Genomic DNA, 17,648 nt, shown 5'->3' on the forward strand with positions numbered 1-17,648 from the left:
CCCCAGGTCTGCAGGGCCCCAGATGTCAGAGCGTCAGGAACACAGAACATAAAAAAACAGTTAACATGATGAACAGACGCCAGATACGAGTCAGAAAAGGCCCAGAACTAGGCCAGCCTGGAAACTGGCAAACATCCCCCGGGGCCCTGGGAGGACAGGAGGAGTTCCAGGTGTGCAGGGACCCAGGGGTGCAGGGCCTAGGGGTGCAGGGACCCAGGGGTGCAACAGGCCAAGTGCTCAGGACAAGTTGGCTTAAGATCAGCGCCTGAGGGAGCAGGGCAGCGCACACCTGGGCTGGAGTGCTGGGTGGACAAGGGAGGTGCGGGCAGCTGAGAGCAGATGTGGGCACATACAAGGGACTGTCAGGAGGACGACAGGGTTGCAAGGCAGCACCAGCACCAGCGTGGACATCGCAGCGTTTCACCTGCGTCCTGACACCAGCATCACTCTGCTCACACCCGTGTCCTGACACCCGTGTCCTGACACCTTGAGTCCTCACACTTGCATGAAGAAAACGTTACAACCGGGCTCTGGGGATGGGAGGAGGCCTGTGCTGAACACGGTTCTTGTTCATCTTTGTAACAAAACTCCAAACTAGCCCCTTACAGTCATTCCTCCGACAGTTGGGAAAACCACAGTAAACCAGTGGCTCCCGAAGGAGCCCGTGGGCCTGGGGGAAAGGGGACAGGCGTGACTTCACTGGTTAGAAGTGGGTTATCCGTCGCTACCTGCTCAGACGGTCTCAGTAGGACTCCAGCCTGCTCAGTGCCATCCCACAGTGCCCTGAGGGCTCCACAGCCCCGAGCTGGGGGTGTGATGTGCTGCTCTAGTCCCCTGGGCGGGGCCGCCCCCCCGCAGCGCTGCCGGGCGGAGCCTACAGACCCCACGACCCAGGTAATTCCCTCTGAGGATGCGATCGTGCAAAATCACCTTTAATCTCCACCTGACGTGCTGACTGCACCCCAGAGACACGATACAGAGGGGCCGGGAGGCACCGAGGGTCCCGCCCACCTGGCGGGACCCGCTCTCCTCACCCACGTGCGGGGGAACGCCAGGGCCAACCCCCTGGGATGGAGGAGCAGCCGTGGCAGCTCCGCGTGCTGAGCTCGAACAGGTCGCACCGTCAGCCCTGAAGCAGCTTCTGGTTGAGTCTTATGATGTCGCTGACGAGCGAGTCCGCCCCGATGAAGTCCCCGGTGATGATGTTGGTGCACCGTGCACCCGGCCCCGGGCACTGCTCCCGCACCCACGCGCCCAGGTACGGCAGGCTGGGGAGCGTCAGCGTCCGCAGGGACGCGGTCGGGTGCGCAAGGATGTACTCCAGGTTCTCTGTCAGGTTGATGCCGGCCACGAACAGCCCTCCTGCAACAGGGAGGTCAGAGGGCGCGGTGCCCACGAGTAGGGAGGTCAGAGGGCGCGTGTGCCCACGAGTCCCGGCTGCGCCCGTCAGCCCTCCCTCGAGTGCCGTCTTTGTCGTCTTCAGACTCTCAGATCTCGGACAGAGACTGAGTTCTCACGGCAGGCAGGGTGGTGGACAGAATACTGTCCCCAGAAACATCCACGTCCTGATCCCCGTGTGGCACACAGACTACTGTCCCCAGTTTCAAATCCTAACCCCCGGAACCTGTGAACGTGTGAGCTGACGTGGCGGGACGGAGCTTGCAGGCATGACTAATCTGAGGCTCGTGAGCTGGCGAGGAACCTGGATTATCTGGGGCCCTGTACCTCATCCCAGGGCCGCGACAGGGCCAGGCAGTGGGAGGCGGGAGACGAAGCAGGAAGAGGGGAGACGAGGGTGGAGTCAGGGAGGGAAGAGGGTGTGACCTGGGCTCAGAAGTCCCGGGTGCAGGGCCTCTTGGAGCTGGAAAGGCTGGAAGCAGAGTCCCCTGGAGCTAAGAAGGACCAGCCCTGCCCACATTGACGCGGCCCTGGGACACGTGGGCCGGAGCCAGGACACGTCTGCTCAGTCCTCGGGGTTTGTGGGCTCTGTCACAGCAGCTAAAGGAGACCCCCACGTACAGAGTCTGCACCCCCTGGCTTCCAAGGGGGCCCTGGGGCTTGGAAATGCAGACGCTCGGCCAGTGGCCCAGGAGTCGGTGTGTCGGGGGAGGGCTGGGCCCAGGTGAAGGTGTGGGTGCCCCTGTGGCCTGGCGCTCCGCACCGCGGGCAGGTCGGGCGTGGGGGCCGTCCTGCTGCTGCAGACTCTTGACTCTCACCCTCCGTCCAAGCTCCTCAGCCAGAGCCGGGAGGGAGGGAGGGAGGCCCCGACTCACCGAGCCGCCCTGGGCTGCCTCCGAGCTGGCCCTGCTTCCTAACGACACGTGGCTCAGCTCGTGGGGCTGCAGAAAGGCCGCCGTGTGCGAGGTCAGGGCCTCGCAGAGGTCAGAACCAGGAAGGCCCCGGGTGCGATTTTCAAAAATGGGAGTAAAATTCATACGGCCATTTTACAGCTCGTGGTTTCAGCACATTCACAACGTTGTGCAGCCACCACCTCTGTCTGCTTCCAGAACCTTCTCACCCACCAAAGGAGACCCCGTCCCCGTGAGCAGTCGCCCCCAGGCCCCCGGCCCCTGGCCCCACGAACCCACTTTCTGTCTGTGGATTCGCCTGTCCTGGGCGTTTCCTGTAAGCGGAATCACACTCTGCCTGTCCCTCTGTGTCTGACCTACTGGACCTCGTTTTTAAGGTCCATCCACGTGCGCGTGTCCTAAGCTCACTCCTTTTCACAAACAACACTCCACTGTGTGGACAGACCACGTCTGTCTGTCCATTCATCCAACCACAGGCATTCACCCTGGACGCTTCCCGAACAACCTGGCACCACCAGGCCTGGGACCCGGCTGATTTCAAGGTCCAGCCAGGTGGGCACCAGGCCCCCCACACCCCAGATCCCACCACTTGGCTGTTCTCAACAACAAGGCCCCAGAGCTGCACCCCCAAAGTGGGGATTTCTTCTGGGGAAACAGCAGGAGACAAACAGGGAACCCAGAGGTCAGTGTCCAGAGGTCAGTGTCCAGGCTGCAAACAGCTGCTGTTTTAGTGGAAACGGGTCAGAGGGAGCCTGGGCAGAAGCAGGCCCCAGACACCAGCAGACGTGTCTGTGGGGACACTGGGGGGTCATTTGAGTAAAACCATCATCGATCACGTTGGCGCAGCGAAAACAGCCACCTCCTCGCTACACATGGTACCATGCGAAACGGGCCAGGAGTCAATCAGCAGCAGGACCCAGGACAGGACACTGGGCAGTGGGCCCCGGGACCCGGGCGTCCCCCAGCAGCCCTGCCCTTGACCATAGGTGCAAACACCTGCACCGTGAACCACGGGCGACACAAGTTCCCCGTCATCAAAGCAACGGTGCAGCAACGCAGAAACACCACTGACCCTCCGAGCAGCCGGGAAAGGGCTGACTTCCTTAAAGGAACCGACAACCCACGAAGATGAAGCAGGGGACCCCGCCGGAGACACCCGCGGCCAGAACACACTCACTGTGGGGGGGATGCGATCCCCTCTCTCCCGGCCCCTCCCCAGAGCAGGAGGCCGGCACCCGGTGCACAGCTCAGCCACAGGCACCCCGAACTGAGGGAGCAAAATGTGACAGAGAGACAGGGTGAGGGAGACAGAGACACAGAGAGAGAGACAGAGGGAGAGACAGAGAGACACATAGAGACAGAGACAGAGAGACGCAGAGGGAGAGACAGACAGAGAGACACAGAGGGAGGGGCACAGACAGAGGCACAAACAGAAGGAGAGACAGAGATGCAGAGGCAGAGAGAGGGAGGAGGTGGAGCTGCCGGGCATATGGTTGAGTGTCTCCCTCCCCTGGTCCGTCTCCCACCAGAGTCGCGGGGCCACTCAAGATCTGCTATGAAAACAGGCTAACGAGTGTACACCCTGAGCACTGCCCATGACAGAAATGCCAGGCACTCCTGTCCCTGAGGCCTGTGTGCAGGGAGACATAGACATGACCGAGTGAAAGCCACGTGCACATGGACACGGTCAGTCCTGCTGGACGGCACAGCCTCACCTGCAGAGCAGACGGGGTGGTGGACCTCCCTGGGGAGGCTCTGTTTACACAGCCACGTCAGTGCTGTGTGTGTGTGTGTGTGTGTGTGTGTGCAAGGGTGCAGGTGCACACATAGAACCTCATATAGATTGGGGGTGTGTGTATGTGTGTGCACTGACTGGTATGCATGGGTGTGTGTGCGTAGACACACATGTACACATACAAGTCTGTACGTGTTTGTACACAAATAATCCACGTGGGACATACACGTGTACATGTGTATGTGTGCACATGGGCCTGTATACTTGTGTATGTGTACACAGATGCATGCCCACATATGCTGGTGTGTGTCCATTACACAGGCACGTGCATGGTTGTGTGGGTGTGCACACATTACGCGTATGTATTGTACAGACACGCACACGTGCACACACCTGTGCATGCACATGTACACACACAGCGTATTTCTTTCACCTGGGCCCCAAAGCAAACTGTGCACCTGGCAGCACGTGGCACCTCCGCACAGAAGGCATCACGCACCTGGGCGGCCGCAGCTCTTCATGTGCTCCAGGTAGCGGATGAGGTCCTGGGGCTTCACCTGGTTCCCCCACCAGTAAGGGATCCCGGGCCACAGTTCCACGTGCCGGCTCACAGACGTCTCATCCTCGTAGGACAGGAGGACCTGCTGGCCCCGCGACCACAGCTGGCGCAGCGTGGGCACCTCCTGGAGGGATGGATCACCAGGGCGCCCGTGAGACGTGGCGCAGTGGGTTCTGGGGGGTCTGTGAGAGGACAGTGGTGGGTGGAGATATTGGGGATATCTGTGAGGAGATGGTGGTGGGTGAGTACTGGGGATATGTCTTTGAAGAGGTGATGAAGGTAAAATGAGGTCACTAGGGTGGGTCCTGATCCTATAGCACTGGGGTCCTTGTAAGAAGAGGAGGTGAGGACCCAGACACACACAGAGGGACGGCCACGTGAGGACACAGGGAGGAGCCGGCCGTCCACACCCCAAGGGGAGAGGGCTCGGGAGACACCAGCCCTGCTCACACCTTAGCCTCACCTTGACCTCAGATCCCAGCCTCCAGGACTGGGAGACATGAAGATCTGCTGTTCTGAGGCTCCGATTGTGAGCAGCAGCCCCAGGACAGACCAGAGGACACTCAGCACAGACATGGGGAATGAAAACACTGTGCAGACTTCTGCACAAGCACCAGCGTGACCCCTGGTCCAGAGAAGCAGCTGCACCCATGATGTCACCTGGGACACCCTCCCAGCACAGGTGCCGCCCTGGGCCACACTGTGCACCTGAGGGCAGTGGTCTCCTCACTGGGCGTCCAGAGGACCCTGGTAGTGGCCCCATTGGCACCAGAATGATGTCCACGTTATGCAGGGCGGGGCCAAGTGAGCGGGTGGAGCCTGTGATTAGAACCCAGCTCGCCCTCCCCATTGTCCCCGCCGCCCCCGCCATGGAGAGGTGTGGGGAGGCTGTGACCCTTCTCACCCCTCGGGGACACAGCATGTCCCCAAAGATGTTCTTGATGCAGGTGACCAGGTACTCGTGCAGGTCCTCTGTCATCCCCTCGAAGTTCCTGCACGCCAGGAGGACCACCTCCCGCGGGTGCTTCTCCAGCCACTCAGAGATCTCCGTGAGCGTGTCCTGGGCGGGGCGGAGGGGTGGTCGTGAGAGGGGAGTAGGGGCTTCCCTGGGGGAGGCTACCTTGTGAGGGGTGAGAAGGGGCTTCCCCAGGCAATCCCCTCCTCCCCGGGTCCTGGACACACAGACATGAAGCAGGGCAGCTGCCCTCAAGGGAGGCAGCCTCACCCAGGTGACAGCCGGGCCAGCTTGTCCTTGCTCTGGGGGAGACGTGTGTGTGTGCATGCGTGTGCCCTTGTGTGCGCGCCTGCAGGGGCACGTGTGTGTGCACGTACGTCGGTGCCTGCACGTGCACAGATATGCACGTGCGTGCGCACACTCCGGAGGACACCGCTTGTGTAAATGTGTGAGGTCCGGAAGCTGTGGGGAGCGTGAGAGGGCCAGCAGGTGATGTGCAGAGTGACGTCCCAGGGACATGGCCTCCAGATCCCTGGGGGCCTGCAGGGGTTCACGGGGGACTGAGGGGTGGAACAGGAGGTGGCTTATCCAGCAGCCAAGAGGATGGATTGAAAACCCCCAAACTGGACGCAGGAAGACGTATCCCACTTAGCAAGACGCCAGGAGGCAAGGCAGAGGCCAGGGCACCAGTGCAAACACAGAAACACACGCTGGTCAGGAATTCCAGCTGACCGGCTGACGGAAGCCAGCCCTCTCCCATCTGGGGTGGACGTGTGTCCGTCCCCTTAGAGGCCAGCCTCTTCCCACCTGGGGTGGACATGGTTGTCCCCTTAAAGTCCTCCGGCTCCTGCCTAGAGTGGACACGGGTGTCCCTGGCTGGTGGGGCCTCTGCACCCCACCCCCCGTACCTCCACCAGCGCGGTCGTGTACACCATGTGGACGAAGTGCAGGTTCCTCTCGGAGCCCTCCTCCATGTGCGCGACCCGCAGGTCCAGGTACCGCACCCCAGCGTCCAGCTGCTCCGTGACGGTCAGCACCTGCGGACAGAGGTCGGTCATCTCTGCTGGAGACAGAGGGCAGCTCCCACCTCAGTGCTGCCCTCTGGGGCTGGGACGGTGCTGGGGGAGGCCGTCTGATGGCCGTGCTGTCCAGAGTCAGACCCATAGCTGTGGTGCTGCCGGGGCTCAGGCAGCCACTCGGGGGGACCCTGCATCCGGAACCCTCTCCCGGGGACGCTGGCCCTGTAGAGCCACAGACCGTGCCTGGTGAGGCCCCGTCCTGCAGGAAATGCCTGGGGCCCTGACGTAGGTCTCAGGACGTCCGTGCAGGGTCCCACCTCACCCTTTTCCCAGCCAGTCACTGGGCAGAACCCCTCTGGGTTCAGCAGCCCCAGGCCAGGCTCCAGGACCCCCCACCTGGACCCTCGGACATCCGGCCACACAGGGACAGGCACTGGAGGGGAGGTCCCCACCCCACAAACAGCACTAGGAGAGCCAAGGAGCCCAGAGAGGGGCAAAGAGAAGGAAAGGCCCCCCTCCTCACAGAGCGAGAGGACGAGGCCACAGTAACACTAACATGAAGAAGAGAAGACGGTGCTGCGTCCTCGACACGGAGCAGTAACGGGAAAAGGGAAAACACAGGAAACAGAAGGGAAACGGTACCCCCTCTACCCAAAATAAAGGGCAAAGCAGTGTTAACCTGAAGAGTAAAAGAGGTGGCACCGAGTGCTCTGCACACAGGACGAGGAGGAAGAAAGCAAGAATCTAAGTGAGCGCAATCTCACACCCCGGGTGTCCCTGCAGGGAGCTCGGTTCCCTTTTGCTCGACCCCTGTTGACAGATGAGGAAACCGAGGCCCGGGAGGGTAGGAAGAGGCCTGCTCTGGGCGCGGCGGGGGCCCGCGCTCCACCCTGCACTGCAGCCGCGCGGAGCTGCCCGAGGGTCCTCAGCACAGTCCTGTTACACGGCTGCCTCTCCTTTGGTTACGGTTCTGGGTGGAGTCTACGCTTTCCGGCTGTGAAATGGGCACTCATTCTTCCAGTGTTTGCAGAACAGTCTAAAGGGGGCAACAGAATTCGCACGGGAGTGACCCTGCCGCCCAGGCCTGTGCTGAGATCTGGACCCTGCAGAGGACCCTCCCTCAGGCGGGGGTGCACGCCCCCCCAGGTGTTCCTGTTAGAAGTAAGCGACCATCCCCGCCACCCCCCACACACTGTCCTGTCTTCCTGTGAGCATTACATGTTCAGCCCCTTCTGATGACACTGGGTATTCCGGATCCAAAGACCTTTCAGATCTGTGGGCTCAGCTGCGTGGATGGCACTACTGCCCTGTGGCCGGATCCTTCCCCACAGGCCTCTGTGGTTCTCTCTCTGCCAGGTCCCTGAAAGCTTCCAGCCTTTCCTGCAGTGCCACCCACCCCCTGCACCCCCCCCCCCGCAGAGCTCCCCATCACCCAAGCACGGCAGGACCCCAGCCCCGTGGGATCCCAGCACTGCCGGACTCCTGGGCTCCAGACGACCTGCTGCCCCTCCTGCCGGGGTCTGGGCTGCCCCTGCGAGGCTCCAGCTGCAGGTGCTTGACGCAAGTCAGGAATGTTGTTTCCCAACATTCCAGACCTCCCTCTCTGCCCCCGCACATCCCCAGTGGGATTTCGGCAGCCCTGGGTGTGACTGAAACTCCCAGAAGGAACCAATTACAAAGGAGAGCTGGGGGTTTGGAGCCAGTCAACCGCTGGGAGGACTAGCCTCTGGGAGCAGAAAAGCAGGAACACTGAGGCCCCAGCGCAGGCAGAGGGGGCTGGGGGTCGGCGGCCCCCGGGGTGGACTTGTGTCCCCACCAGCACCCGCACCCCGGCGTGCTCCCTCCCCCAGCCCGGGGTTCTGGCTAATGTGTGCGCAGGGTGAGGGACCACAGGCAGCTCTGTGCCTGTCTGCGCCCGGGCCCCTAGGTGACTCCGGGAGGCCCTTTCCTCTCCACGCCCCCTCCCAGCTGCTCTCCCATCCCTAAACCCTCGTCCATGCCGTCAACACAGGGGAAGGGCTGCCGGAGGAGGATGTGAGGCAAACAGACTGAAAAGGAGAAGTCCATTCTCCTGCTGAGTCAGGGCAGACCCAGCTTCCCTCACTCCCGTCCCTGGAGAGTTTCCAGGAGAAAACATGTAAGTGTAGGTATTTGGCCACTTTTTCAGATGCACATACACCTTTTCAAGGAGACCTCTGGCCAGCCCGGCAGCTTGGCACGTTTTCTCCAGGCCTGGGTGTGTGTCTAAGACACGTGGGGAAGAAAACGCCCACCTCCCTGCTCCAGATGCAAACCGGCACCTCCCTCAGTGGTTGTCATGTGGACACGGTCGGGCAGGGGGTTCTCCTCTCTGCTGCACAAAGGGAGCAGATCTTCCATCTCTTCAGCGTCTCTTCAGCTGACATGCGCCCCATCCTGCCTTTACAGTGTTCCCAGTAAAACCTTGTTCTTCCCTATCTGTTTGGGAGGCTTTCTGGCTTGAAGGGGGTTTGTCTTCAATCCTATTTCCCCAACAGGGATGAGGACGCTGTCCCCCAACTCCCGGGACCCCTACCTGGCTGATGGGACACTTCAGCACCACGGGGAGGGAGCCCCCTGACTCCCGGGACCCCTAGCTGGGTGATGGACACTTCAGCACCAAGGGGAGGGAGCCCCCTGACTCCCAGGACCCCTACCTGGGTGATGGACACTTCAGCACCACGGGGAGGGAGCCCCCCGACACCCGAGACCCCTACCTGGGTGATGGACCACTTCAGCACCACGGGGAGAGTGACACATGGCAGGGTCTTGCCCAGAAACTGCAGCAGCCGTGACTCATTGTGGGAAATGGGGGACCTCTTGTCCAGGCAGTATGTCATGGTGTCGTGGCTCCCTGGAGGAAAACCCGAGGGACATGTCACCCGTTAGCCTCTTCCTCCTGCTCTGTGTCCAGAGCTGCACACGGGAAACAAGCACAAAGCACCGGCAGGCAGTGGTGGCCCCGAAACTCACACCCACGTGGGCTGGGGACCAGGATCTTAACTGGACATAGGGTGTCTGCAGATGTGATAAAGTGAAGGACCTGAGAGGAGGTCCTCCTGGAGGAGGTGGGCCTACATCCAAGGACAGTGTCCTTAGAAGAGACAGAAGAGGAGAGACACAGACACAGAGGAGACGCCACGTGGAGACGGAGGCAGAGAAGGGAGGGAACTCACACACCCAGGAATACATGTTAACTGCAGAAAAATGAGAACATATAGGTAAGTGAAAAAAAATTAAAATTCTCTACAGAGATATAGAAATTTATATGTCTTTTTATATTATATATTATACACATTATACATATTATATAAATGGATCTGTTTATATGTGGAGACAATCCATTATTATATGTAAATATACAGTTACATATATTCTAAACAAGCAACAGGATCAAACTACGCAATTTTCATCTGCTTCCTTACGTAACAGGCTACCGTCAGCGTGTTGTACACAGGGAGCCCTAGCCGTAATGGCCGTGTCGCTCCCTGGATGTTTATGAACATGTGTACCCAACAGCTGTCACTGGAGGGTTTTTGTTACGCTCCTCCCAGTCCTGCATCCACAGGTCCCTGTCCTCTCTGAAGTCGGCCAAGTCATGCCAGGGATCGGACTCGGGCCATGCTGGGAACCCAGCTGATGGGACACCTGGGCGGCTATCTGGAAAAATGCAGGACTGGATCGTGCCCCAGGAAAATGAACTGCCAACGAGTCAAGGATTTAATTTCTCCTAAGCCATACTGTTACAGAAGAAAGCCTCTGGCGGATGTGAAAGCCTGAGTGATTCTCAGAAAGCCTGCTGAGTGAGAGCAGGGACCCAGAGGACATGCCGCAAGGCCGGCCGTAGAAAGCCTGGGGGAGGCAGCACCGAACTGGGGTGAAAGGGACCGGAGCAAGGCTGCTTCCCCAGGGGGGCGCGGGTCGGCCAGGGCCACGGGGCTACGTGGCAGGGCAACACACGAGGGGTCTGTGCCGTCTGCCACATTTACACGATTCCTGAGAAAACCTAGGACAGAAGGAGCCATGAAGGAAGCACAAGTGATGAGGGATGAGATGCCATCACTGACCCACAGGTGATACGTCCTGTGAGCAAAGACTCGGGGACTGGGTGGAAGCCATCACTGCCCTCCAGGAAGAACTGGGCAAAGGGGTGTCCAGGTGCGAAACCTGCGTCCTTCCACAGGGAGCTGCTCCGGGTCTGCACGTGTGCCGTGGGGCTCTCCACCTCGCTTTTTGGTGAAACAAGACGGGAAAGGCCTACGTGATCCTCAGTGGGTGTTGGTTAAATTAATCGCACAGTCCGCATAGTGGGACTCTATGTACATTTAATATTGGAGGCACACAAGGAACTGATGAGGAGTGATTCCCATGGTGGCTGGTCAGGGGAACAGGGCAGAGGCCCACCTGGGGACTGCAGCTCCCATTCGTAGGGGAGGGGCAGATGCCCACCAGTGTGGTGCTTCTGTGTGCACAGAACGTCCTTGAAGGGTCCTTGGGCCCTGGAGGGAGGACTGGGGTTCTTAGGGGGAGATGGGCCCACCTCCTTCTCTTTTCATGTCCTTCTGGTGCATCAGCTATGCTCTTAAAGTTTGGCTCTGAGTATGCAGAGTATAAAATGAAAACAGGTTTTCAAACAAGTATTTGGACATAGCAACACTAGTCACACAGCACAAAGGTGGAAACCTTCCAAGTGTCCATCCAGTGATGGATGGATGAGCAGAATGAGGTCCATGCACACAGGGGAATATTACTCAGCCAGGAAAAGGAGCAAAGCTCTGACACAGGCTGCAGCGTGGGAGGACCCTGAACGCAGGATGCTCCGTGAGAGAAGCAGACACAGAAGGACACACAGTATGTGATTCCAGTTACAGGAAACGCCCAGAACAGGCAAATCCACAGTCACAGGAAGTGGTTAGTGGTGCCAGGGGCTGGGGGAGGGGGAGGGGAGTAATGATTTAATGTGCAGAGGGATGAGAATGTTCTGAAACTAGACAGCAGGGGCAATGCCTCAGTGTTGTGAATATGCTAAAAGCCCCTGAACTCTGTAAGTGGGTGAACTGCGTTGTATGCAAATTGCATCTTAAAAAACTGTCAAAAATAGCACGAAGTTGTACATAAGTCATTCCTCCACCAAATTTATAAATTCATTTGAAAGCGTGAAGGACACTGACTCCTTTCTTCTCTCCCACGTTTCCAGGGAGTATCGTTCCAGGACCAGCGCCCTCACGCTGAGCTAGTAGGAGCCAGGAGGTCGGACCCCTGCAGGTGGGGACTGCGGGCAGCGGGGAGACGGACCCCCGCAGGTGGGGACTGTGGGCAGTGTGGGAGAGCATCGAGGGCCACGCAGGGCCTCCAGAACCTGCTGCAGGACATGGGACCAGTGGGGCAGGTCTGTCCAGGCACCACATGTTGCCTCTTGTGATGTGGGGTCCGGGGGACCCCAAGCCAGAGAAAATCGTGTCTGCTGGTCCTCAGACACCCCTGGAGGAGTGAGGGCTGAGGCACAGCCCCCAGGCCTGGCTCAGGGAGCCAGGATGTGCCTGGGGTGCAGGCCTCTCCTGAGCAGAGGCGGGCAGTCCACAGGGTCAGGAGAGGGGGGTCTCCCAGGAGGGGCGGAGCCGGAGCCCCTGTTCAGAGGCCAGTCCACGCCACCCCCTGTGCCTCAGCCCTCTCTCCTCCCTGTCCACCTGGCCAGCTTTCCTCCCAGTGGGGGCTCCTCCCACAGCTGGGGCTAGGGTCCCATGGACCCACGTCCCCGAACAGCCTGGGGGTCTTGATGAGGCCTGGGTCAGGAGAGCCACAGAGGGCCCTTCTGTGGCTGGGAGGCCTGAGGGCCTGGGGGCTCTCTTCCTGCAATGTCCTCCAGCTGCTCCACAGCCCTGTCCCCACAGCTCTGTCCCCGCAGCCCCGTCCCACAGCTCTGTCCCCGCAGCCCCGTCCCACAGCTCTGTCCCCGCAGCCCCGTCCCCAGCAGGGACGCACTCAGCTGAGGTTAGAGAGAGCGGGGCTGCGGCTGGCGGACCCTGCACCCAAGTTTGCGGGCAGTTCGCTGCCTGTCCCACACCCCGAAGGGATGAGTGGGCCTGGGGCCCCCTCCGCCTACAGAGGGCAGGGCAGCACAGAACCCGAAAGTCATGAAGGAAGCAAAACAAACGGACAATGTCCCAACAGCAAGAAATAGCACAAAGCTGGCCGTCCAATGGAATCAGTATTTTCTGTTTGTCCAACAGTCCCTGCAAACAAGAGCTGGGCCAGGGCAGCCAGCGGGCAGTGCTGGCCATCACAGGCCAGCGAGGTGCCCGGCGTCCACGTGGCTGGAGGAGTGCGGGTGAGAACAAGGAGCGCGGGCACCTCCAGGAGGTCACTGGGACGGTGTTGGCCGGCGGCGACCCTCCTCACCCCGGCTGTGGTGCCCGTGGCCATCTCTGCAATGTCCTGAGCACAGATGTCTCTCCCTGGCACTGGCACTGGCACCTGCCTGGTCACCGTGGGGTCTTCTCCTGCTTGCCCCCACCCAGGCTGAGACACCTGTCCAGGGCTGAGCTCTGCAGCACTTCTGACAATAAAATGGGCTCGAGTCCAAGCTTCTTTAATTTGCTTAGAAAGTCCCTGGACCATTTACTGAGCCTCTCGGGGCTGGGACCCAACTGTGAACCCTCCAGGCTGAAGCACAGATGCCACACGAGCTCTGCTGGGGAACGCGGATGTGCACAAGCAGCCTGAAATTCCCGGGGCCCCAGAGGGAGAGCTGGCCGGCCAAGGGCAACATCACCCCAAATCCCCCAGACGTCTCGTCTCCCTGAAGCTACTCTCTCAGGGGTGTGCCGCGTGCCTCCCGGGAAGGAAGTGGACAGAGAAGGGAAAGCACTCGGGTGTGTGCATGTGAGTACATGTACGCACTTGTATGTGTGTGCGCGCACATGCATGTACATGTGTACGTGGGCACGCGTGTCCTACGTGGTGTCCCTACACCCAGGTCTGTCTCCCGCCGGGAACGCAGGGGCCTCACCTGGGATGGAGAGGTGGTGGAGGGGCACGTCCCAGAGCCGCGGGCACAGCGCCGACATCCAGTCCGCGTTCTCCGTGGTGCAGTGCAGGCCCGGGGAGCTGCCAGATGTGCTCACTCGCCCACCCATGGAGGCCAACTCTGTGATCTGACCCAGGAAATAAGGTTTTGCATAATTAAAACAGGGCACCCAGAAAACACAGTGCTGGTTGAGGGAAGCATGGCTTTGAGAAAGAGGAACAAGTAGACTTCCTTTCAAACAGAAAGTAGGATGGGGTGGTGGGGAGTGGACAAGAGCTCTGGACAGAGAAACACACACACACACCCCTACACACACACACAAGAGCTCTGGACAGAGACCGAGACAGAGGGACAGACAGACAGACAGATGGGGGTGTGGAAGAGAGGGTTTGCGGAAGAGGAAGGGAGGGAGAGACATACAGGGGCAGGGACGACAGACCCAGGAGCTCAAATCCACTTTCCCGGGTGGCTAGAGCAGGTGACGGGCCTCCAGAGGCCCCCCGACCTCTGGTCATGCACTGACCGCCCCATCTGGGGACTGCAAAGGGGCCCAGGCTGTGCCTGTGGGGTCTCTGGCGTGGCGGCTTCCATCCTGGAGGTGGTGGAACCTGGGGCCCAGGTCAGCACCCCACCTTTGCTCTCCAGGGCTCTGCCTCTGCCTGTCAGTGCTGGTGCAGGAAAAGTGATCTGAGAGGCTCCAGGATGAAGCGTGGAGCGGGGGAGGGGGCCACCTGAGCAGGTGAGCTACGGGACTGCATTTCCGCAGTGTCTCCCTTGCTTGTCCGGGTCCTGGTGCCCCCAGGTCTCTCTGTGGACTGGAGGAGACCTTGTGGGTCCTTCCATTACAGCTGTAGCCGCTGCTTCCTGAGTGCCCACCGTGGGTAGAAGTGACCTTATTCTCAGGACAAGCAGATAAGGTGTGTGTACCCTGCCCACACCCGCACAGGTACAGGAGGGAGGCTGACAGAAGCATCCTTCGGGGTGCAGCAGGCAGGACCGGGCCCCCCAGGTCCCTCAGCTGCTGAGGCCTGCACCACGTCCACCAGGGTCCAGCCGGCCGGCCTACCTCCTCCACCCAGTGGGATGCCATCAGGGGCTCAGCTCTGCTCCCCAAATTCCTATGTTGAAGCCCTGACCCCCAGGACCCCAGAATGTGACTGTGTTTGGAGATGGGCCTTCCCAGAGGTGATGAAGATAAAATGAGGCCACTTGGGCGAGCCCTGGCCCCATAGGACTGGCATCCTTATAAGAAGAAGAGGTGGTCAGGACAGAGACACCAGGCACACACCCGGGACCACAGGAGGGGCCCACGACTCTCCTCGACCACGTGTCACCCAGGCCCTGCCCTTGTCCTTCACCTCGACCTTGGCCCATCCTTGCTGGGCGGGCACAGCCCCGTCTCAGCAAGAACCCTGCTGAGTCAGTGCAGAGTGAGGGCACCAGAACAGACCACCCCAGCATGGGCCTCGTTGGCATGCGGGTTACTTTGGGCTGAAGGCCACCGAGAACCAGCAGACGCAGGTCTCCTCTAGAACCGGGCACAAGCTTTCCTCCTGCAAAGGAGGCTGACACTGACAGAAAAGACGCTCGTTGAACAAACCCCACTGAACACCCTTGTTCACTGGGGCTTCCTGGCTGCCTTCCTGTAACTTACTCCCCTCAAAAGAAGCTTAGCATCTAAGTGTCCCCTCCCTGACGTCACAGCCCAGGGTCTGGGTGTCCCGTCCCTCCTGTCAAATCCCGGGGTCTACGTGTTCCCCTCCCTCCCAGCACAGGCGAACGTCCTGCAAGTGGAGGGACATAAGAATGAAAACACTTCACTCGCCGTGGGACAGAGTATGTCCCCCCATCATGGAAGGGGATGCTGTTGTAAATGACACTCACCCCACACAAGCCCGGACTTTTGAGAAGCTGTGTCCCCAGGGGTCCCCACTGCAGACCCTGGTCTTCACCTGTCCACTCACCCAGAGCCTGGACTCACTCCTGAGCCCCTGTGCCTCAGTTTCCCCACCTGTGAGAGGGACAAGGCCCTCTCACCGATGTTGAAGGCGACCTGAGGGTCCAGAAGGCCCCTCACCCTCTGAGTGTGGGATACAGATTTGAGCAGAGACCCTTCCCCACTAAGACTCGGCTGAGACTCAGGACCCCCGGTTTCTCGATCAGGACACACAGACCCAGTCCCTCTGGGCTCGTTAGCCGGGTGCTGACCCGCTCCTTCCCAGGATCAGATCCAGGACTGGTCACTCACGTGTCCCCTCCTCCCCAGCCCGAACTGTGCCCGCTGCCCTCACACTGGACAGAAGCCCCGCTCAGGGCACCTCCTGAGTCGGGGCCTCTGGTGCACACGCCATCAGGCCACCTTTCACGCCAGCCCCACGCCTGGGCCTTCACATGTGGGTTTACTCCTGTCCAGGAGAGACCTCCTCTGCCCCAGCTCTCCAGGCGCTGCGGACCTCCGCTCTCTGGGTCCCAAGCACACAGTCAGGTATGCTCAGCGCTGGTGCCAGCCCAGAGCGCCCGGGAGATCCCCACCCCGCAGGTGCAGCTGCGAACTCCATCCTCAGACGGCACACCTGGCAGCCAGCGGGTGCCCCCGAGCACGCTGATGCCTCCCCCGTGAGCACGGGCCCGTCCTCAGCGGGATCCACCCCACCCTCTGCTGCTCAGTCCACACAGGACTAAGCTGAGCGTGTGGGGAGGACCCTGCTGGGTGCAGGATGAGTTAAGATTCCAGTCCTGCCGACCCACCCACCGTGGCCAGGTGAGACACAAGCGCCACCACCAGTGACTCTGCAGGGAGGCTCCCTCCCCACGCACGTCTGCAGGTGGTGACGGGCACACAGCAGGCACGCAGGAAATAGTTCTCAGGTGAATGAATGGGTAGCAACGCTCACTGTGCTGGCAAACCCGCAGACATTCTCAAAGTCCTTGTCCTCACCTGGGCCCCCCAGTGCTCAGCGGGTCCCCGGATCGCTCACAGGCCCCCAGTCACCTGGTCCCCCAGAGGCTCTCTGGGCTCCCCAAACACTCAGTGGTCTCCTGAACCCAACCCGCCTTGATGGCCCTGCCCCCACAGCCCAAGGACAGGACAGGGACCTCGGTCAACAAGTTATTCTCCGACCCCCTGGGTCAGCAGCACAGGAGACTGTGGGTTGTCACGGCCCCCCTGAGGGGCTCCTGTGGGCTCAGGGGCTCTGGCCCAGCAGGGCTCACACCTTTGTGCGGGGACACAGCGCCTGCGAGTGGACGCTTTCCCTCGGTGGTCCTGGCCCTCCAGCCCCTCTCGCTGCCCCTCCGGCCTTTGGGTCCCGGGGAGGAGGGAGGAACCTAGGACCTGAGGGGCAGGAGGGTGGAACACCCAGGACCTCCACCCCACCTGGAGGCACGCCTGCCTCCTCTCCCCAGGGGTCTCTGAATTCAGACTCTGGTACTTACCACGCGGCCGCAGAACCCAGCAGTGTTTCTGGCTGCAGCTCCAGCCTCTTCCGCGTGTATCCTGTTGGAGCCCCAGGCACTTCCTAAAGCACTCCTGGCTGTGATTGGATGCCAGGAACACCCACTCCTGCGGGGCGGGAGGAGGGCGAGGAGAGCCTCCCAGAGCTGACCTGCCCCAGCCCCAGGACGGGCCGGCGGCAACGCTGCAACTCCAGAGGAGACCCCACTGTGGGGGTAGTCTGTAGGAACCTGATCCTCACAGGGGATGTGAGGGCATCCTGACTGTGACCAGGGCATCCAGTGGTCAGATGACAGGACGTGAGGATGTTTGAGTGTGACCATCAGGCCTAGAGGTCAGAGGACAGGGACAGGAGGATGTCCCGAGTGTGACCTCAGGGTCCAGTGGTCAGAGGATGGGGACCCCAGGAGGTCCTGGGTGTGACCTTGGGGCCCAGAGGCCAGTGGACTGGATGTGAGGATGACCTGGCTGCCTGGCCGAGCTCTGGCCACTGTCCATCTTTGCGGTCACTGGACCCCAGGGCTGGAGCAAACAAGACTCTCTGCACAGGGCGCTGTTTCCTCATCCCCGCG

The 17,648-nt window shown here is 60.5% G+C and overlaps 1 protein-coding gene across 2 annotated transcripts; it reads right to left on the reverse strand.

Moving 5' to 3' along the window:
- Positions 1-911: 911 nt before the first annotated feature.
- PLCXD1 (phosphatidylinositol specific phospholipase C X domain containing 1) lies at positions 912-17,166 on the reverse strand. Of its 2 annotated transcripts, XM_006177886.3 has the most exons (7): positions 17,058-17,166; positions 13,605-13,749; positions 9,313-9,449; positions 6,467-6,595; positions 5,508-5,663; positions 4,544-4,727; positions 912-1,362 (listed from the first exon to the last, which is right to left on the reverse strand). In XM_006177886.3, the coding sequence occupies exons 2-7, from the start codon at positions 13,729-13,731 to the stop codon at positions 1,124-1,126; spliced, it is 972 nt and encodes a 323-aa protein (XP_006177948.1). In that variant the 5' UTR covers positions 13,732-13,749; positions 17,058-17,166; the 3' UTR covers positions 912-1,123. The 2 variants fall into 2 exon arrangements, with proteins under 2 accessions (XP_006177948.1, XP_032330347.1); XM_032474456.1 differs by lacking the exons at positions 9,313-9,449; positions 13,605-13,749; positions 17,058-17,166 and adding exons at positions 7,257-7,287; positions 8,010-9,199.
- Positions 17,167-17,648: the final 482 nt, after the last annotated feature.

This window comes from Camelus ferus, chromosome X, assembly GCF_009834535.1.
Source record: "Camelus ferus isolate YT-003-E chromosome X, BCGSAC_Cfer_1.0, whole genome shotgun sequence".
In the NCBI taxonomy this organism is placed as follows: Eukaryota; Metazoa; Chordata; class Mammalia; order Artiodactyla; family Camelidae; genus Camelus; species Camelus ferus.

Bases quoted from the DNA above. Each gene is read 5' to 3' on its own strand.
- PLCXD1 (XM_006177886.3), bottom strand. From the start codon at position 13,731: ATGGGTGGGCGAGTGAGCACATCTGGCAGCTCCCCGGGCCTGCACTGC. The intron at 4,728-5,507 runs GTGAGAAGGGTC...CCATCCCTCCAG, and splicing joins ACATGCTGTGTCCCCGAGGG to GAGGTGCCCACGCTGCGCCA. The intron at 1,363-4,543 runs GTGCGTGATGCC...TCCCTGTTGCAG, and splicing joins GAAGAGCTGCGGCCGCCCAG to GAGGGCTGTTCGTGGCCGGC.